The following is a 21,187-nucleotide window of genomic DNA, read 5'->3' as shown; positions in this document are numbered from 1 at the left end:
CCGTCAGGGGAACCAATGCGGAATTTCCTGGCTAGCGGCGGGGCCCCTCCCGCCGCTGCCGAGAGGGGCGCGGGGGAGGCGGCGGCGAAGCGATCACACCGCGGCTTCCGCCCGCCGAGCGGCAGCCGGGACCGGCGGGGACCGGGGCGGGCGGGGACTGGGAGCGGCGGAGCCGGGGCAGGGGGACAGCGACCGGCCCCGTATGGGCTGTGCCGGGTCCGGCCGGGCCCCGCCGCTCCGCCGGTGATGGAGGCCCGTGCGCTGCGACCGCCCCGCCGCCCCCGGGCCGGGGCCGCGCTGCTGCCGCTGCTGGTGCTGCTGGTGCTGCCGGTGCTGAGCCGCGGAGCCGCGCAGGAGCTGAGCCCCCGCGGCAGGAACGTCTGCAGGGCCGGCGGGTAGGAGCGGGGGCGGGCAGGTGTGCAGGGTGTGCGGGGCGGGACGGGACCGGACCCCCACCGCGGTGCGGGGTCGGGGCCGCGGGACAGAACACGGGACGGGCTCGCCGGTCCATCCCCCATCCCGGGCAGCCGCCGCGCTGGGCGCCTTCCAAGACAAAGTCCGTCCTGTGCGGGGCTGAGGCGGGGGGAGCCGGCGGCGGGGCGGGAGTGAGAAACCCAGCCTGAGTGGGGCCGGGGCGGGGGATGATTCTGATCCCCGGAGTGCTGCGGGGAGGCGGTCTCGAATGCCCTGGCTCCGGTCCCGCACTCCACCGGGACCGGTCGTGTTGAGGAGAGCCGGTCCTGAATTCCTTTGGAGCCGGTTCTGTATACCCCAGGGCCAGTTCTGCTGTGGGGAGCTGGTGTTTGATGTCTCTGGGGATGGACTAAGGGGAGAGGTAGGGGTGAGGGGGGAAATCCTGCATCCCTGGGGCAGAATCTGAGGTAGGAAGCTGGTCCTGGGTGCCTTCAGGGATCAGGTTGCACTGTGGGGGGTCGGTTCTGCACCCCCCGGGGGCCGGTCATGCTACTGAGCCTGGACTGGTGGGATGCAGGATGCTCTGGGTATCATGGTGGAGCTGTACTGGGCTGCTGATGATGGTGGAGTTGGCAGCTTCAGGACCCTCGGGTTTGGCTTCAGAAAGTGGGTGCTGACACTGTCTAGCTGTCCCAGGGGTCACATCCTGCCTGCCTGGCCAGGGGCAGGGTCCTGGGAGGTGGCACTGCTGTGTCCCCACTCCCAGTGCTCTCTGTGTCCCACAGGCTGCTTTGCAGAGCATCACCTCAGCCGAGCTTCTTCACAGAGCTCAGGCATGGTGCTGCCCAGGCTCCTGGGCCAGGCTGGCCACAGCAAAGGGGGAGAGTGTCCACAACTACTGCCTCCTGCCTGGGAGAGCTGGATCCCCTGACCCTGATGGGGGGCCCAGGCCATAAATGCACCTTTACATCTCGCCCATGAGGTCAGACGAGTCCACAAGGAAAACATGTGCTGCGAGTGAGAGGGGCCGTATAATGGCTCCATTCAGCAGGCCCGCAGGGCGCTGGTGCCCCCTCCTCAAATTACAGCCTGAGTTTCCTAAGGAGGCATTTCACGAGCCAGAGCAGCCACAGCTCTTGCCCATACTGTTCCACAACAGGGGAGGATGCAGGGAGCTGTCCCTCCTCCGCTGCCTGTGACCTGCACAGCAAAGCTGCCACCACGTCCTGGGGATGGGGTGCCTGGGTGCTTCCCCTTGCACAGGGACCCCCCCCCCATCCACACTGGATGAAGGTTGAGAAGATGCTGCACCAGCCCTGCAGGGCTTGGACTCGCTCTCTGTGCCACTCGTGGGGTGTGCAAGAGGCACTGGCTGTTGAGTGGGACAGGATGATAGGATGGGCAGGGAGTGGTGTCCATCCTCCTGTGGGGACAGGACCCGAAGACAGCCTGGGAGCTGGGGATAGTTGGACAGGGATGGTCTCTAGGAAGCTCAGATGATATTTGCATCACTTTTCACCCCTCACCTTTCCGCAAACCCTTCTTCTCTGTCCACCCACCTGCCTGGCACCCACCGCCATCATGACTGTGTACAATGGGCATGGAGGACACTCCACATGTCACCATCCAAACCTGTCCTGTTGGCCCCATCACCCTGGTGCTGCAGGTCCTGCCCTGGGGCTGGGGCTGGGGGCAGAGGGGCTGGAGGTGGCCTGGGGTCCCAGTGTCTCCCACCTGAGCCTGGTGAAGCTGCTGTTTGGATTCTAGGCTCTGCAAAGCCCATCCAGGCATCCTGTGGAGATGCCACCACAGGTTTTGGAGGGCTCAAGGGGAGGATTATGTGACTTCCTGAGATCTGGCTTGCAAGGAGCAATTCAAGAAGCTATTTAGGGCAGAAGAAAAGGACATATTTGGGGCTCTTTGGGGTTTTGTGTTCTAAATGCAACTTGTCGCTAAATTTGAACCTCTCTTATGATTGGTTGCCCATTGGCATGACCCTCTCCAAAGGTGCTGGTGGGGATGCAGGCTGGTGACAGCCTGGGCACTGCTTTGTCCCTGTCCTGCTCTCTTGCTAATGCTCTCATTTGATAATCTTGGGGGTTTACTTACTTTTATTTTCTTTCTCTGTCCAGATGGTTTCTGTTTATGTACATGGTCCTACTCCTGCCTGCCCTCGGGATCTCTGTCTGCCTGCACTCCAAAGCTGGGGTTGGGGAGCTGCAGCTGGCATCAGCTGGGAGTGTGCCACTGGCTGGGACCTGCTGGTACCAAAGTCCTGTGTCCCACACAGTGGAAGCTGGGTTGCACCAAGTGATGGGTAACACAAAGAAAGAAGGAGATTAGCACTGGGGTGATGCTTGGGAGAAGCAGCAAGGCAGGGATGGAGGAGCTCTGGGGATGGGGAAGGTGCCAGTAATGCTCTGAGTGCCAGGGATATGCTGGGTGTCCACAGGGCTCCTCTGCAGCTCCATCCAGTGGGCTGAGCAGGGAGGTCTCACATGGGACCATGGGCAGCAGCTCCCACCCAAGCCCCAGGGTCTTGCTCCTGCTTTCAGGGGTGTGAGCCTGCTCCTCATTGTTCAGGGAGGGCTATATTGGTCTGGGTGAGGAGCCATCCCTCCTGCCTCAGGAGCCCTCTCCATAGCTGTTGGTAGAGAGGACATGTTACAGGGAATGATGTAGGATACTAATCCACAAGAAAAATATTCTGCCTCTGTGGAAACCCCAAGATCCTTTGCTGAGGTCCCACTGATGCTCAGCATGAGCAGGATGTGGCCATGGGCTGGGGCCAAGTCTGGCGTGGAGCGCTCATCCCTGCAGGTGACAGCTTCGTGTCTGCCCACATCCTGCTCCTCTTCCTCCACATCAGCTGAGCTCCCCAGCCCCAGCCACAGTTTGGAGGCAGTTTTTCCTTTTTCTTTTCCCAGCATTTGTAGCACTTTGAAGGAAAGAGAAGGAAATAGGATATGTATTTGCACTGGATGTCTTCAGTGGCATGTCCATGTGGGTCAGGAGCAAGCTTTTAAACACGTCTCCTAGTTATCCTTTTCCAGTGATCATGGGGCAAGTGGATCTCTGTTAAGGAGCTGAGGCCATGAAACATCTTTTAGTCCAACATGCTAATGGCACTGGTCACCTGCAGCCAGTACTGCCCCTCCCTGTGGCTGGCTGTGCTCAGGGACCAGTCCTGGTACCATACTGGGAGCACTGGTTTCCCAGTGATGCATCCTTGCCACAGGAGAGGTTGATTGCTGTCAAAGCTGCTAATAAACAAGGCACAGGCTGAGCAGGGTGTGGGTTGCCATTAGAAGGCACAGGCAAAGAGAGATTAGCTATCAGGAAAAAGATAAACCCAAAAGATAAGAGGTGGTGGGCTGGATCCCAGCTGGTGGTGGTAGAGGTGCTACTTGCCTCCTCCAGCTCGTGGCAGAAGAGTTTTTCCTCCTGCCACTGTGTTACAGTGACTCCCAGCTCCATGCTGTCAGCTTGGGGCTTTCATCAAGAATGATGCATTTTGGCGCATCCCCCATGATGCCCATTTTGGTGGCCAGGCTGAGCCATTGGAGGGAGGAGGTTTCCCAAGCAGAGGAGTTTCCTCTTGCAAACCTGCAACGGTTTCATCTAAAACCCCACCAAACTGAATTTATAAAGAGTGGAGTGGTGAAAGCAACCCCAAGTGGAACAGTGGGGGCTTTGGCCATGCCATGGGAGGGCAGAGGCACTGTGGACCCTTCCCCACCTGAGCATCCCAGCACAGCTGACAAAGCTTTTCAGGAAGGGCAGCCTGAAGCCTCTTGCAGAGAAGAACCTTGACTCCAGCCCACCCAGTCCTCAGGGAGGTGATTTGGTGGTTGACCCCCCTTTGCTGTTAACCCCGTGCATCCTCCTGCATGTTTGGCAGGATCAGAGCCCTCCACTCAAGCCCCGGGGTCCCCATGATGGGGGGTGTACGTGCTGCTGCCATCGCAGCATCTTGCGACCGCTTCCACAGGCTGCATAGATGGAGCTATTTTGGGCTCTGGCTGCAAGGCATTTTTTCCAGGCCTCGAATCATTTTTGTGGTTCTTTTCTGCCTCCTTTCCAACTTTTCACCGTCCACGAAAAGGGGGACACGATGCTTCTGGCTCAGCCGCATGGGTGCTGCCCGCCGAGGGGCCAGTGGTGGGAGCTGCATCCCCAGTACCCCAGTTTGGCCAAGGGGCTGCTGGCAGCTCCCTCCTCGGCCCCAGGACGAGGCAGTCTGGCAGCCAGACGTGGTCCTGTGACTGCGCTGGGTTTTGAGCGAATACTTCCTTGCTGTCTCCTCCTCTTCTGCATTTGTTACGTATAAAGAAGAAAAGGAAAAAAAAAAAGCCAAATGCATTCCAGGCTGTGCTGCAGACCAGCCCGGGTGAAGTTTTCCTTGACTGCAGCAACTGCTTTGACTGTTTGTGACCCTCCAGCATCACTCCCATCGCCCGTGGGAGCAGGCAGTGTGGGTCACCCTGAGGACAAGTGGGTGGCTCCGGGGATGAGCAAGGGTCCCCAAACAGGGATTTCTGTGAGGTTGTGGCACAGGAAATGTACTTCCCACATTCACTTGCAGCATCATGAGCCCCCGAACATTTGCTTGGAGAAGTCATTGACCAAGTGCGGGTGAGGTGTCCCTGTGTGTCCCATCCAGGCAGGGAGCTGAGCACCCCTGGCTGAGCCTCTGAGGGAGTCTGAGCCCCATCCTGATCAAGCTTGTGCCAAACATATCTTGCCTGATAACCCTGTGCCTGGTACTCCCTAGAGGTGGTGGCACTGCAGGACACCCAGGGGATCAGGGACACATTCCAGTTGCCTGTAGTTGGCATCCCCCTGCTGGTACATGGGGGCATCTCCTGGGAGCTGACTGTGCTCCAGCTATTCTGGCCAGGTGGTTCCAGCCTGCCTTTGGGGTGCCAACCCTAGGCCACCAAGCAGCAAGCCTGGGGTTCAGATCATGTCTTCCCCTTTTAGAGTCTTCCCTTTTTTCCCAGCTTTGGGGAGGGTTCTTTGGATTATTTATTTTTTTTACTATAGAGGTTGCAAACATGACTTTTGCTGTTTCATCACTCATTAATGAGAGGAAGTGGTCTCATCTTTGCTCCTCTAGTCACCTCAGTGGTTGGTGGGACATCTCAAGCAGCACTCATGGGAGGCCCCCAGCAGACCCATAACTCCCTGAGTGCTGGAGGAAGAGCCAAGAGCTCTCTCTGTCCCGTGGGAATGCAGCAACCCCTGGCAGGACCTCTCACCATCATGGCTTCAGTGCTCCTGGTGGGTTCTTGGGAAGGACCAGGACTTTCTGAGGGTTATAACTATTTGTGATGCTTTTTTTCTCCCCTGCAGCTCCTCGGTGCTTGTGTGCTGCCTAGGATGGAGGCAACAAGGAAGCGAGTGTTTAATAGGTAAACACTGCCACTTTGCTTTGTTGGACACTGCCCATCATTTGCTGAGCCCTCCTGGCCTCACCACCACTGTCAGGGGCCACTCTGATGTGTCCTGTGGCTGGGACCCCCTGTCCTGGGGACTGCAGCTGGGGTCCTGCCTCTCTGCAGTGCTCCAGCATCATGTGGATGGAAAGGGTGCTTAGCTCCAGACCTGAGGGTCACAGAGCTGTGGGGGTTTCTCTCCTTGACAGCCAGCTCTGGGTCTAAGGATTTGGGGCTGCTGCACAGGGACCCAAGGGACAACGAGGTGTCCCCTGGGGTAAAGGTGCAGCTGCAGGGATGGGACTGAGATTCCCCGTGGGTGCTGCAACAGCATGGGGAGCTGAGCCAGAGCCTCTGGTGGAGAAGAAGCTGCCCAGACCAGGCACATATATATCGTGGCCCCAATGGGGAGAGGCTGCTGGGGCGGGCAGGGACCACCTAGCCTGGGTTGGGGCCATACAAGGTGTCACAGCTTTTTACTGGGGCCACAGTGAGTCCAGCATGGATGCTCAACATGAAACCCTGGGAGCATCATCCCCTGCACTGCCACCACAGTGAAGGTGGCTGTTTAGGGTTCCCTGCAGCCTCGGCTGTCCATGGGGCTCACCACAGCCCGGGAGAGCCACAGGTGGCAGTTCGCAGCTGGTAGCAAAGCCCACGTAACCAACTAACCCACTGTGCATGAGCCCTGTAACCACTCGCTGCATGCTTTGGGAATGGGATGCATCCCCTTTGGAAGGGAGAAGGACAGGATCTGCCAGGACAGTGTGGGGAGGACGGTCCCACAGTGGGCTGTCCCCATCTCCTGCCCCCCAACCTGCTCTAACTGTTAGACTCACTGCTCCTAATCTGTGTAATCTATCTATTTTAGGGCTTTCTATAGTATCCATCACCGTAGGTCTAACAACTCCCAGGTAAGGTGGTTGGGGTGGGTGGTTGTCTCTCCCGATGCCTAAGGAAGCTTGTCCAGGGTCGTGTGGGATCTGCAAGCACCTGCCTGCACTGCAGTGCTGCCTGTCCATGCTGCCTGTCCAACATAATGTGCCTGCCTGGCTCCAGTCATCGGCCTCAGCACAAGTTCCCCTCAGCAGGAGAGGGGCGGGTGGCCTTAGGGGGCTGGTGGCCGTGGAGGAGAGGCAGTGGTGGGGTGGGAGTGGCACTGCTGTGGTCCATAAGGAGTGCAAGGAAGGGGACCATGCTCATGGCTGCCCACAACCCCTCTATCTCATGCCCCCATCTCCCCTCTCTCAAGGCAGAGCTGAGCAAGGGACAGTGCCCCACTGGGTGTAGCTGCTGGCATGGACGAGGCTTGGCTGGGTAGCAGGAGGCTGGTGGCCAGGATGGAGTTGATCTGGGTGGCAGAGTTGGAGCTGAGCTGGGTGACAGGAGGCTGGTGGCATTTTCTTGGCGGGGATCCCATCCAGCCACTGTGGTTGCTAGGATGGTGATAGTGCCACAGCTCAGCAGCACTCAGAGGGCTACTGCACAGCCCTTCCCCTGCTCTGGGGGGCTTTAGGAGGGCTTAGGGGAGCAGGGATGAGTAGGCAGTGCTCAGGGGAGCAGGCACTCACACTTATGCCTGCCGTCTGTTTGTGCATCCAGCCGTGTGCGAGGGGAACTTTACCTGCAAGGAGAACGAGGTGTGCGTCAGGCCCAGCGAGTGCCGTTGCCGCCACGGCTACTTCGGCGCCAACTGCGACACCAGTGAGTACTGGCAGGAGCCCTCCTGTCCCCAGCAGGGTTCACTGGGGTGGCCCCAGCTTATCCTGGGTGACATTCCAGAGCAGAGCATTAGGGATCAGGCTTTGAATACTTTTGCTCTACCCTTGCCTGTCCCCTGGGCATTGTCCTTTTGCCGGGGTCTCCTCTGAAATCCGGTGTGCTGCAGGGAAGAGAGGGAGGATGGTGGTCAAGAGGTCCTGTTGGGACTGTGGGTCCCTCCAGTGGTGGGGTTGTCCCCCTGGGTAGTCTGGGGCTGATGGATCTCCCTGCAGAGTGTCCACGGCAGTTCTGGGGTCCCGACTGCAAAGAGATGTGCAGCTGCCACCCCAACGGGCAGTGCGAGGACGTGACAGGTCAGTGCACCTGCAACCTCAACCGCTGGGGTCCCAAGTGCGAAAACATCTGCCTCTGCAAGCATGGCAAGTGCGACCAGAAGACAGGCAAATGCACCTGCGAGCCCAACTGGTGGGGCCCGCAGTGCTCCAGCTCCTGCTATTGCAGCCACAACTCTCAGTGCGACCAGCAGACAGGCAACTGTCTGTGCCAGCCTGGCTGGTGGGGCCGCGGCTGCAACAACCAGTGCTCCTGCAACAACTCGCCCTGCGAGCAGTTCACGGGGCGCTGCCAGTGCCGGGAGCGGACGTTTGGGCCCCGCTGTGACCGCTACTGCCAATGCTACAAGGGCAAGTGCAACCAGGTGGATGGGACCTGCACCTGCGAGCCAGGCTACCGGGGCAAGTACTGCCGCGAGCCGTGCCCAGCCGGCTTCTACGGCCAAGGCTGCCGGAGACGGTGAGTGGGCAGACTCTGCTGGGTCTGATCCGGCACTGGTGGGATGCAGCAGCAGGAGATTTTGGGGCTGCGCTGAGTGATGGTTTCCCCCTTGGCCATTGCAGGTGTGGGCAGTGCAAGAGCCTGCAGCCATGCACCGTGGCAGACGGGCGCTGTCTGACCTGTGAGGCGGGCTGGAATGGTACCAAGTGTGACCAGCCCTGCTCGCCTGGCTTCTACGGAGAGGGCTGTGAGAAGCTCTGTCCCCCCTGCAAGGACGGCCACACCTGCAACCACATCAATGGCAAGTGCTCCCACTGCAACCCGGGCTGGATCGGAGACCGGTAAGTGCAGCCGGATCTTGGCAGAGTGATGCTTGGCTTCCCTGATTCTCCCTGCGCAGGGAATAGGGTTGCTGTGGGGTTCTGCAGCCCTGGAACCAATCCTAGGTACAAGAGTCTGCAGGAAAGCATCCCAGCTTGAGAGCTAAGCCTCACTGCAAGCGCAAGGCGTTACCTGGGCATAGGGCACGGGTCTTGCAGGCTCCCCCCAGTCCCATGGCTGTGCCAGAGAGCTCAGTCCATCCCTGTACCCCTTTCCTGGCTTCAGAAACCCCAAGCCACCACAGTGACAGCCTGATCTCCCTGCATGTAGGGGGATGCCAGAGGTCCCCAAGTGCTATGGATGCTCCAGTCATCTGCCCTCATCCTTCCACAGGTGTGAAACCAAGTGCTGGAACGGGACATACGGGGACAACTGTGCCTTCGTCTGCAGCGACTGCGTCAATGGCCAGTGCCACTTCGAGACCGGGCGGTGCCTCTGCCACCCTGGTTCCCACGGCACCTAGTAAGTGAGGCACAGTAAGCACACTTTCGGGGGTGATGCTCAGGCACCTCCTGCCCCATTGGGTCCTATGTGGTTCTCAGCTGAGGGGTTTCCTACTGTAGAAGCGCTCACAGGTGATAATTCGGATGATGTGGGGAGCAGAGGGAAGGACATGCTCACAGAACCTTTAGCAGCAAGGTCATGCTGTGAGAGGGATTGTGCTTTAGAAAATGCCTATTTGGCAAAAAAAAATTGACAAAATGGTGGTTTGTTGGGTTTTTTTAAGTCCAGGGTGGAATTTCTATCCAAAAAGAGAGAAGAAACCACATCCCAGAATAACAAACAGCCTCACAGGCATGGCATCCGCGGGGGGTCCTGCTGCAAGCTCTGCCTCTGGCCAGGGTTTTACCCAGGCCCCCTCCTTCCCCCTGCCCAGGAAAGGGGTGCAAGGGCCTGGTCACATCCCTGGGTGGGTTTTCACAGCATGGGACTGAAATGTTGTTTGAAAACAAGAGGAAAGAGTTTCCCACCCATCTGGGACATGCAGACAGTTCCTCCAGGTCCTGCCGGGTGGTGCTCAGGATTTCCCAGTAATTACTGCAAGGGTGATGACAAGGACAGGGATTTGGAGCTGGCATCCTGGCCATGCTGGCATTTCATTCAGGGCATAGAAACGGGGAGCATTTGCGTTTTGGGGTTTATTTTTGTGGAGATTCACCAACCACTCACAGTGCTGAAAGAGCCACTGGCACAGGCACCAGCTCAGGATGCCCGGCCTGGGCATCATGGCCAACTTTGGTAGTGAAGGCAGAGGTGAGAGGGTCCCAGTGCTCAGCAGGGGGGGTGCAGTGATGCTTTTGGCACAGTGCCAGAGGACAGAGCATGGATTACAGAGTCATGGAATCAACTAGGTTGGAAAAGACCTGAGATTAAACTGTTCTGAGCCCAGCACAGCACCAGGACTGTGGGGATGGAGGATGCTCAGGATGCAGCCCAGCCCCAGCAACGTCCTGGTGCCATAACCGCGAGCTGAACTGTGCCACGCAGTGCACACCGGGCAGGCTCAGGGACATTCCCAGTGCTCAGGCAGATCCCTGTCACTATGTGCAAACTAGTGTTTTTGTCAGCAGCGTATAATTTTACTAAAAATGGGATTTCTGGAAGGAAGGCAGAAGCAATGTCCTTGCCATGAAGGAGTATCCTCTCAGCTCTGTGTCGGGAGGATACTAAAGGAACAGCTGCTAAAGTGTGCACAAAGTGCTTTATCTTTTCCCTGTCTTTCCCAGAGTTGTCAGGACCCTCCTGGAAAAAAATCACCCCCCTCTGCTCTCCCAAAACCTCAGCCTGGGGCAGAAATGTGGGGCCAACTGGTGGGGTGAAAGGTTTTGTGTTGCTGAGGGAATATCCCTGCTCCTGTTCTGCTGCATTTGCTTCCCGGCACAGCCATTGGAATGGACATGGGGGCTCAGCACCCATCCTGGTGGGCACACGGCAGGCACATGGTGGGCACACGGCAGGCACACGGTGGGCACATGGTGGGCACAAAGCTTGGCCTAGGCGGCGCTTTGCAAGTCGTTGGAGTGTGAAATGGGCTGAGCCGCCTACAGGCACCGTGCCAGGGACAGGGGGCAGCTGCGTCTCTGGAGGAGCAGGTTTGGGCTGGGGCCCACTGGCTCCTTACAGCTGTGGCTGCTGCAGCCAGGACACAGCTGGTGGAGGATTTGGTGTCCAGCAGTGCTGCTGGCATCTCCAAATCTATCTGAGTCAGGCTCTGCAGTGCCTGGCCCACAGCTGGGAAGACGGGTTGGATTGGTCCCGCTCCCGAGAGGCCCAGGTGCTTTTGCATGTGCCTGGTGCATGTTTTCCATGCTCAAGTCCTTGATATGCTCATGGATTGGTGCCCATTCATGCATGTCCCCATCGCCTTGGTGACTCCACCATGGAGGTCATTTTACCAGTGGTGGAGATTTGACACCAGGCAGAGCTGAACTGGGGGGGCCTACTCTGATGGAGTGGATGCCTAGGGGCTCCTCTGGTTTTTTCCTTCTTGGAGACCAAAAAAAAAAAAAAAATCAGTCGGGATCTTCCCAGCTCGTGGCCACTGCAGCTCTGTGCAGCTTGGCAGGGATGGGCCTTGGGGTGCGCAGCCACATCACTGCTGAGCTGAGCTGGAATCCCTGTGCCTGACACCAGGGTGTCTTTAGATGTGACTGCTGGGTTAATGACCTTTCCTAATTACCATGTCTAATGGTAATGGTGAAGGGGAATGGTGAAGGGGAATGGTAAATGGGTGAAGGGGAGCAGTGACACTGTCAGAGATCCAGCTGGGCCAAATCCCCAGAGTAATGGGCGAAACCGCTGGGTGGGCAATGGGCTACTGATCCCTGTAGGTTACAGGGTCCCTCAGGGTGTGGTTGAGTTGTCAGAGCAAGCTAGAGAAGTGCTCCTTGAAGTATGGAGGGCTTGGGAGAAGGTAGCAGCCAAGCGGCCCCACATTGCTGTGCCCGATGCACCACTCTCATCCAGCCCCTTCCCTCCAGCTGTAACCTGACTTGCCCTGCTGGACGCTATGGAGCCAACTGTGCCGAAGCCTGCAGCTGCCACGATGGCGCCTGCGACCCACTGACAGGCGCCTGTCACATGGGTGAGTGCTGGAGGGCACAAGCCAGGGCTGCCACTGCCACAGGGCTGGCACCAGGCTGAGCCACGGGTCTGCCTTGCAGAGACCAACCAGAGGATGGGGGTGATCGGGGCAGGGGCCCTCCTGGCGCTGCTGCTCATCCTCCTGCTCTCTCTGCTCTGCTGCTGCTGTGTCTGCCGCAAGAAGGACGAAGCCTGCAGGTGAGTACCGGGAGGGATCTCACCAGGCTGGGAATGTGGGGGACCAGTGGGGTCTGGGATTGACAGGGGGATGCGGGGACCATGCTGGGACAGTGGTGCTGTAGGGAAACAGAGCAGTGCTACCCATGTGGCACCGTGCTGGTCCCTGGGGTCTGAGCAGGTCCTGCTGCGTCATTGGGGCTGATAGAGGGCCTCGGGATGAGCCCTGCCTGGGGAGCCCCTTCCTGCTCTCCCTGACTTTGTTTCCCTCTTGTGGGCCAGCACTTTATGGAGACCCACCAAGTCTCCTCCAGTCTCCAGGGGGTTGGAACTGATCTGCAAAGGGAATCCTGAAATACAACAAGGGCATTAAGACGTGGTCAAGACCCCCAGAACAAACCCCTGGGCCATGGAATGAGACCTAGGGAACAGGGAGGATGCTGACTGTTCTGCATGAGGATGATCAGGGCTGGGAGAGTGAGTTCCTGAAGCAAGGTCAGGATGTTGGCAGCATTTTGGCATCACCAGGTAACATCCTGCCCTGAGGACAGGCATAGGGACAGACCCACAGCAAGGAGAAATGCTTCTGCTGCTCAGCAAGAGACGAGAGGACAGTTGGAGCTCCTCCGGCTACAGAGAAAACCCCCTCGTGCCACCAGCCACTGCACAGGAATTTTCCAGAAGCCTCCCCTTGCAGCCGTGCCAGCTCAATCCCAGCCCAGCACAGCTGGCTTGGAGAGCCTGGGGGCTGCAGGAAATTATCCTGCAGATAAAGCACAAAGGCAGCCCTGTGGGCTGAGGTATGGCACCGGGAGAAGGGGAATGGCTCCAGTTTCGTCTCTCCCAGGGTGTCCGGACCACAGTGTCTCCAAACCTCTGGGTGACCCGTGGTGCTGTCCCAGTGCAGTCCCTTGCCAGAGCATCCCGAGGGATCACAGCAGCAGTGGGCATGGCACAGGTTCCCTTCCATCCACATGCAAAGCCACTCTGCGGCTGCAGAAAATTGCTTGAAAACTCAACCCCGTGAGGCTTCCAAACCAGAGAGCAAATAAAGAGAAGCCACGTGTTTGGCTTTGGATTGGGATGATTTTAATTTTTTTTAAAGATTCAGAGTCTTGACCGGGTGTTGTGGGTATTTTGGGACTGCATTGCCAATGGCCATGGCTGGTTCTGGTCTTGCCACCATCCCCTGGCACTACTCTGCTTCCTGGTGCAGTGCAAGCTGGTGCCCAGGGCTGGCAGCAGCCTGGGTGGATCCCCAACTCCCTGCGCCCTGGGCATGCCCCTGCTTTGATCCACCCTGTTATTGTTCCAAAACCCTCTTTGCGTTTGCAGCATCCCTGAGCTCCTGCCTATCTCTGTTACCTTTGAAGGCTGTCCCTTTCACCCATGAAGTCTGTCCCCACCGCGGGGAGGGGAACGGTGTCTCTCTGACAGTGCCATTACCTTCTCTTGCAGCTCCAGCCAGGACCCAGCAGCAGCCAAGAAGACACCGAGACGCTTGTGCGGGCGGTTCAGTCGGATCGGGATGAAGCTCCCCCGCATCCCTCTGCGCCGCCAGAAGCTACCCAAGGTCGTGGGTAAGATGCTGGAGCTGGGGAGGGTGCAGAGAGCCAGTCAAGCTCCAGGGGCTTTATTCCTGTCAGGGCAGTGTGTGTGGCTCCTTTTGAGCCCCAAACCAGGGTGGTGAGCATGGCATAGTGGTGACAGGGACGTGTGTCCTCAGGAGAGTTACCATGGTTGGTGCAAGCCTCCTGGCTAACAGGGGCTCAACCCTTTCTTACTGCAACATCTGGATCCCCAAGCACATAATTTTGCTTTGTGAGGCAAGGGTGGTACCTGGTGCTGGAGCTCTGCTTAGAAGTTTCAGATTTTGGGTTTACTCTCCTGAGGTTTCTGTGGAGAGGAATGGTCCCTGTCACTCGGCAAAATGCCTCTTTTACCCTTTTGGTCCTGAGCTAACCCTGACCCAGCTTTGTCTGGAGCCAGAGCACCCAAGGGGGATGCCCCCCCTGCTGCTGTGTGCAGCAGAGTTGTGGGTGGAGGGGCAGAGACTTGGGTTGAGCTCCCCACACTGCAGGGGACTGCTCACACCTGGCAAAGCCCCTGACCTGGCGCTGTCAGGGCTGTTGGGGACTCCAGGCATCCAGGCAGCTGGGGGATGCTGTCCACTGTCACCCTCCTTGCACCTCTGCAGCATGAGGAACTGGGGATAAGCTGCAACCCATTGAATAAACTTGGGGTGAAGGCAGCACTCCCCACCTTGTGCTGGATGGGGTTCAGCCCCAGCCTCCTTTCCTGAGCCCAGAACTTTCGTGGAAATGCCCCAAGCAGCCACATCCTAGTGCACAGTGGCTCAGTGTGAGGCCAAATTCCCTATCCCAGATGGGACACAGAGGTGACCCCCATCCCTGCACAATGTGCTTGAGCTTCAGCATCAAAGCTGAGCCCTCACCACGTGGGGCACAGCAAAGCGCTGCCTGGAGCAGGGTGTGTTGGGGCCCAAGAAACATTCCTGCTGCAAGGATAACAGAGGATCATAGAGGCTGTGTTTGTGGAAGGGGCCGGGAAGGGCTCAGGGAGGACAGAAGGTGCCTGTGTGCAGCAAGGGCAGGGGGGGCTCACAGGGGGCTGCCTGTGCCTTCCCTGTACCGGCCCATGGGCAGCTGGCACCTGTCCAGCCAGTCTGTGTACAGAGGGCAGCAGCGGCCTCAGGAAAGACTAAGGATGCTCAGGATGGTCTCAGGTCCTGGCAGGGCTGGGGCTGTTCCTGGAGTCTGTTATGGGGCTGAGGGTTGTTATTTCACTGGAGGGAAAGGCTTTGGTCAGGGCTTGCCTTGTGTTATCCATCACAGCAGATAATGTTGAGTTGCCTGTGGCAGCTGCATTCCTGATGCCTGGTAACCACACTGCCACATCAGCATGTGGCCCCACCTGGAAGCCGGAGCAGGCAGTATCTGGTGGCAGAGGCCACTTGTTCCCCACACTGGTCCTGCCCCAACAGGAGGGTCCAGGGTATGCTGAAGTGCCCCATTGCAAGTGCCAGGTCAGTGCTGGAGGTGCTCAGGACCCCATGGCTATGTTGCAGTGAAACTGGTGCTGGCTGATGCCCAGTCGATGGTCACTCTGGATCTGTTCACGTTCTGGGCCATATGTTTACTGGAACCAGGTGGATTTTCTCATCTGGGCTCAAACACCAGTGAGCACAAGTCTACACGTGGTAGAACCCTCCCAGGTGAGACAGCAGGTCTTGAAGCCCCACTGATGCTCAACAGGTGCCTGGCGCCCCAGGTTTCTCCCTCAAAAGCTACTCCCAACCTTGGCACCAGCTTTGGATCCACAACATCTCCCTAGGGATTACACCTGAGCTGGCAGCCTGCAGGGCCACATCCTGGGCTGACGCAAGCAGCCATGGTGCCAGGGTTTGGGCATCCCTCTGTGTGGGATTTGCTCATTGGAGTGTCAGTGGTACCAGTGTGGGTCTCAGTCCCATGTCACCCCACAGATGCTGGGGTAACCCAAGCTCTACAACCCACCACCTCATCTTCTCTCCAAGCAGCAAAGATCAACCAGCCCTGAGGGTGATGCCGATCATGAGGAGCTTGGGCTGACTGAGAGAGGGTGGCCAGGAGGGCTCTGGAATCCCCCTCTCATGGTCCTTCTGCAGCTCCTCGCTGCTCCATCCTGGTCTAGAAACCAGTTGGCCACCGTGCAAGCAAAGTTTGGGTTGGCACCCTGGTGCTGTGGCTCCAGAAGATTTCGGGGAGCAGTGGCAGGAGAGAATATGCAGGAGGCATCCACATTTCTCCCTGCCCCACCAGCCCATGATATTTTGCCCGGGGGAAATAAATCCCTGGGGACCCCAGACTTCCCAAAATCTCTGGGTGAGCTGCATATCCTCATTTCATCCTTTGGCTGTATCCTGGGTCTCACTGGAGTCCCAGAGATGCCTCCTGGCTGTAAGTCCCAGTCACTTGTCACACCTCCTCTCAGGAAGCATCTCCCTTCATCTTCTTCCAGCCGGCTGCTTTTAATTTTCTCTTTTTGGTTTTTATTATAAGGAAAGACATTTTGGAACTGCTGCTTCCCCTTCTCTGGGTCGTTTGCTCTTTAAATATCTCTGCTTGAGTTTTTTTACCTTAATCCAAAAAGCCAAACTATGCAGGGACAAACGTGCAGCACTGCCATCATATTAACAGCCCTGCATGTCTGAAGCCAGATTCCCTAATAATAGATAAGCGTTCCAGTGGGCATCCCAATAACACTAAATTTTGTTGTAAAACAAGGATATGGTGCAAGAATCAAACAGTCCGAGCAGGAAATTGCAGCACAACTGGGGTAGAATTGGGATTGGGATGCAGTTGGAATGTGCAGGCAGAGCTTACAAATACCTGGAAATATCCATATACAGCTGGGATCCTGTCTGTGTACAGGGTTTTCATAGAATCATGGAATGTTCTCGGTTGGCAAGGATTATTGAGTCCAGCTCCTGGCCCTGCACAGGACAACCCCAACAATCCCACCGTATGCTGAGAGTATTGTCCAAAAGCTTCTTTAGCTCTGGCAGCCTCAGGGCTGTGACCACTGCCCTGGAGAGTCTGTTCCAGTGCCCAACCACCCTCTAGGACCACACTTTTGCAGCCCTTGCTCCAAAGTAAGGCCCTGCCTGGCCTTGGAGGCAACTCATCACTGTCCCAAGGGACAAAAGCCAGCGTTATAGGGATTGGGACAAGTGCATCTGATGCTGCCTGGCTCTCTGGGAGGGTCCTTCCTCCCAGCTGGTTGCTGCCACAGTCCTGTGGGTACCCAAGGGCAATGCTGAAGCTGTGAGCTTCTGGGGAAGCCCTGCAGGGTGTGTTGGAACATGAACTTATCCAGCAAAAAGCCTCAAAAATTATAAAGCTGAAAAAAACCCATCCCTCCAGCCCAGGCAACTAACTGCTGAGCTTCCTTATTTTATTTTTTAAACAACAAGTTTTTTTCTTGTGGTTTGTCTCTTCCACTTGGCTTCTCTGCAGGTGGCCCCTCGGCAGGAAGGGGGTTGCTCCTACTTAGCTTCAGAATGGGAGAAGCTGTCAAAGGGATCAAAAAGTTGCAGAATTCAGGAAAAAACAGTGATGTGCATCTCCTGCTGCTGGCATCCTTTTATTATCCTTCTGCATCCTTGTGCAGAAGCAGATGGAAAAGGAAAATGCAGTCAGTGATGCTGAAGTGGGAATTAGTGGAATTAAAGCTGGCAACTAATTTCTTCCCCTGAGAAGGGGACAGCCACAGTGCTAGGACTCTCTTTGTGAGGTGGCTTTGCCAGGTTGCACAGCTCATGGGTGACCACCAGGCCACTCACTGTGTCCTGTGGGACTCAGGGTTTTGGGTGGCTCATCCCTCTGCCATGTACATCCTCAGTCTGGACAGTGGAGACCATCCATGGAGAGGGGGTGTGAGGCTTGAACAGTCTCTGCTGCCCATGGCCTAGGCATGGGGGATGCTGGTCACCCCCACTGCAGGTTGATGGCTTCTGTGGGCACTTGGCTGGAGGACCTGGTGGGGAGGTGCAGTGAGAGCTGTGCCTGTGCCTTGGATGCTGTCCCTGTCCCCAGTACCACCGGGAAGGTGGGCAAGGGTGTGCAGCATCCCACCCTCCTGGCTGGGAGGGGGGTACTGGGGGATTTGGCAGAACGGGCACTGACAGCAGTTCCTTACCCTTGCAGTGGCCCACCATGACCTGGAAAACACCCTGAACTGCAGCTTCATCGAGCCACCCTCTGTGGTGGACCAGCCTTCCCCATCCTGGTCATCCCGTGGCTCCTTCTCCTCCTTCGATACCACGGACGAGGGGCCAGTGTACTGCGTCCCCCATGAAGGTGAGCAGGGGGTGCATCCCCAGGAGACTTTGGGGACATTACCAGGGGCCTGCTCGAAGAAGAGGTGTCACCCTTGCACAGTGGAGATTGTGTCACCCTGTTTTCTCGTGCCCCAGGAAGGGATGCAGGTGTTAGTTTTGCCTCCCACGCAGTTTCAAAGCTCCCTCCTCCGGCGTTTGCTGTTCCAGGGTTAAGAGCCAGGAGGTCCCTGACTGGGAGGTGGGAACAAGGGTAGTCCAGGGGGAGCCCACTGTCCGGCAGGAGCATCTCAGTCCTTTCCCTCGCCAGGCACATCCCACCTGACATCCCTGTGCTCTCTTCCCACAGAGAGCGTGGGTGACAGCAGGGACAGAGGGACACCTGCCAGCCCCGGGGACAAGCTGGTGGCCCCCACCGGCGGGGAGGAAGCAGGCGAATACACATTCTTGAAGGAGACCGGCTCTGTCAGAGCCTTCCCGGGCGACAGCAGTGAGACACCCCTGCTCAAGTCCTCGGACAGCGAGCGCTCCTCCTGCGGCTCTGGCTCAGCCGGCGCCGCTCTCTACGCTCGGGTCGCCCGCCTCTCCAAGCAGTCCAGGGAGGAGGAAGATGCCACTGCAGAGCCCCGCAGCCCCGGGAAGCCACCATCCCCGGAAAGGACCAAGCCCCGTCCCCCAGACCCAGCCACTAAGCCCAAAGTCTCCTGGATCCACAGCAGGTACAATTCTGGCCAGTCCAACTCACTGCCAGCACCCAGCCAATCCCCAGACAGAGCAGCTGCCCACTCCAGCAGCCCCGAGCAAGGACAGGGCTTGGCCAAGAGGAAGAGGAGCCCGAGCGAGACATCAGCCAGTGTGCAGGGCAGAGTGGAGGAGAAGGGCAGCATGCGGGGCAAGGAGAAAGCGCAGAAGCAACCGAAGGAGCCTGGTGTCCCTGAGGGCAAAGCCAACCTCACTGGGGAGCCCCAGTCACCCTCCAAGCCCAAACAGAGGAGCAAAGCCAGCTCAGAGCCGATGGAGAGCATCAATGGGGCAGTGCAGAATGCCTTCCGAAAGATGGGCACCTTCCAGCCGGAGCGGCGGGTTGGGGACTCCAAGGATGCTCCTTGCAGCCCCAGCACCAGCAAACCCCGCTCTGAGCCACTGCATCCCCAGCTGGCCTCTGAGCTGGCTGCCCAGCTGAAGGAAAAGACTCAGAGCCTCAACAAGGGGGACGGAGGCACCCGGGTGAATGGGGTGGGCACCCAGCGGGAGAAGCCCACGCCTCCACAGAAAGCCAAGCGCTCAGCAGCTGCCAGCGGCCAGAAGACCAGCAAACCCTTGCTGCCCACCTCTCCCCACCTGCAAAAACTGATCCCTGGGGTGGCCGAGGCAGCAGCTGGGGAGCCCAAGTGGGTGGAGAAGCCAAGTGCTGTCAGCAGCCAGGATCAGGTTCTTCCCAGCGAGCAGGCAGCCAAGAAAACCCCCATTAAGAAGCCTCCAAGGAAGAAGAGCCGAGAAGCCAGCCTGGAGCCATCCAGGGCAGCTTCTGTGCCCGCCCAGGCAGTACAGTGACCAGGAACCAGGCACCAGTCCCACACTGCCTGGCCACACACCAGAAAGAAGGACATTGCCAGCACAACCAGTGGATGGGGGAGCCTGGACTGGGCAGGGGGCACTGGAAGAGCCTTGAGCCTCCATTTATCCCCCTCCACCACTCATCCTCCTTTTTCCTTTAGTCACCCCTGCCCTGCGACCTGGTCCCTCCATCCATGCCCTGCTCCTGCTCCCTGCCTGGGTCTGGCAGCTCGCCCTCCCTCCCCATGCAAGGCAGGACCACAGGGAGCTGGCCCGGCCACCACCCCAGGAGAGACGGTGCGTGGCATATCCCCCCTCTATTTTGTAGCAGTATTATTGATCGCATAAGCAGCGCTTGTTGTACTAGACGTGCCCATGGTATATTCTGCAGTAATGGAGCCGCTTGCTTCCTGCATCCCACTCTGGTCTGTTGGGCTTGCAGAGCACCGGAGAGCTCCTCTCACTGAGCTGCTGTTCAGTGCCCAGGGCAGTGCCAGGCATGGCCCACAACCATCCTTGGCAGCAGACCCCCTGCCCCAGTGCCCTGGGCTCCAGGCACAGCTCTCCATTGCTGGTCCTGCCGCAGATGCGCTGTGCCGGCGTGGGGTCGAGCTGGTTTCGACTGATGCCACCCTTCCTCTGCCCTGGGGCTGCTCCTGTCCAGGAGGAAGTGCTATTTATGGACGGAGCTGGACACCCTTCGGGCTCCCGCATCCCATCCAGCAGAGTTGGAGGGATTAGTTTGGTACGAGAGAGCCTGGCACCTCTGCAGAGTGCTTTCCTAATAAAAGTGTATTTCTTCCATAGCTGGATGCCATCTCTCCCTGCCCAGGCTCCCCAGGGGCTAGCAACATGCTGGGAATTGCCTAGTTTTACTTGAGTGCTATCCTGGTCCTAAGTGGGGTGCAGTGGGGAGATGGATGACATTGCAGCAAGTACAGGCAGGTGGTAATAAGCAGCAGACGGGGGGAACGCAGGTCCCTGCTGGGGCTGCTGCTATGTGCTCACCTGGCATCAGGAGACCAGCCCTGGGGGCAAGACAAAGAGTCCCTCATCCCCCAGTATCCAGCATACTCCCAGTGACTGACACTCTTCAGTGTAGCCTGGGTCAAGAACCTGTGGTTCAAGAGAGCTCTGGCCACTGGGCAAAGAGAGCCCAGCCGTGGCTGGGTGCTCAGGATGCTGGGAGGATACTGGGGGTGGCAGTGGGTCCAAGGCTCTGACCCAGCTTTCTAACCTCCTGCCCAGAGGCTGCCAACCCTGGCAGCATTTGAGGTCTCCACACAGCCCCAGACACGATGCTGCCATAGGGAAAGCTGGGACAAGCCCAGAGGCAGCTGAGAAGCAGGGGCTTCTCCCACATGGCACCTGCCCAAGATTCCTGAGCAGAAAGATGTTTCCTGCCATGAGAATTGGGGCTGTCTGCTTCCATGAGAGCCGGGAGCATTGGTGCCCACCACTGAGCTATCCTGAGCTCTGCCCACAGTGGGGGATCAGAGAATCACAGAATCATAGAATCAGCTGGGTTGGAAAGGACCTCCGAGATCATCAAGTCCAACCATTGATCCAACACCGCCGTGGTTCCCAGACCATGGCACTGATGCCACATCCAGTCTCACCTTAAACACTTCCAGGGACGGAGAATCCACCACTTCCCTGGGCAGCCCATTCCAATGTCTGATTACCCTCTCTCTAAAGAATTTCTTCCTAATATCCAACCTAAACCTTCCCTGGCAGTGCTTAAGACCATGCCCTCTTGTTTTACTGATAGCTGCCTGGGAGAAGAGACCAACCCCCACCT

The 21,187-nt window shown here is 57.9% G+C and overlaps 1 protein-coding gene across 2 annotated transcripts; it reads left to right on the top strand.

The window, feature by feature from the left end:
• On the top strand, window positions 1–20,192 carry SCARF2 (scavenger receptor class F member 2). Of its 2 annotated transcripts, XM_027665484.1 has the most exons (12): window positions 345–395; window positions 5,770–5,828; window positions 6,724–6,766; window positions 7,455–7,556; window positions 7,847–8,366; window positions 8,471–8,689; window positions 9,063–9,191; window positions 11,711–11,814; window positions 11,894–12,011; window positions 13,449–13,570; window positions 17,699–17,851; window positions 18,179–20,192. In XM_027665484.1, the coding sequence occupies exons 5-12, from the start codon at window positions 7,885–7,887 to the stop codon at window positions 19,381–19,383; spliced, it is 2,532 nt and encodes an 843-aa protein (XP_027521285.1). In that variant the 5' UTR covers window positions 345–395; window positions 5,770–5,828; window positions 6,724–6,766; window positions 7,455–7,556; window positions 7,847–7,884; the 3' UTR covers window positions 19,384–20,192. The 2 variants fall into 2 exon arrangements, with proteins under 2 accessions (XP_027521284.1, XP_027521285.1); XM_027665483.1 differs by lacking the exon at window positions 6,724–6,766 and having other exon boundaries at window positions 1–395.
• The last annotated feature ends 995 nt before the right edge of the window (window positions 20,193–21,187 follow it).

Source organism: Corapipo altera, unplaced genomic scaffold, assembly GCF_003945725.1.
Source record: "Corapipo altera isolate COAL_440 unplaced genomic scaffold, ASM394572v1 151, whole genome shotgun sequence".
Taxonomy (NCBI): domain Eukaryota; kingdom Metazoa; phylum Chordata; class Aves; order Passeriformes; family Pipridae; genus Corapipo; species Corapipo altera.
The sequence above is the reverse complement of the archived record's forward strand: the minus strand, read 5'-3'. Positions and strand labels throughout refer to the sequence as shown.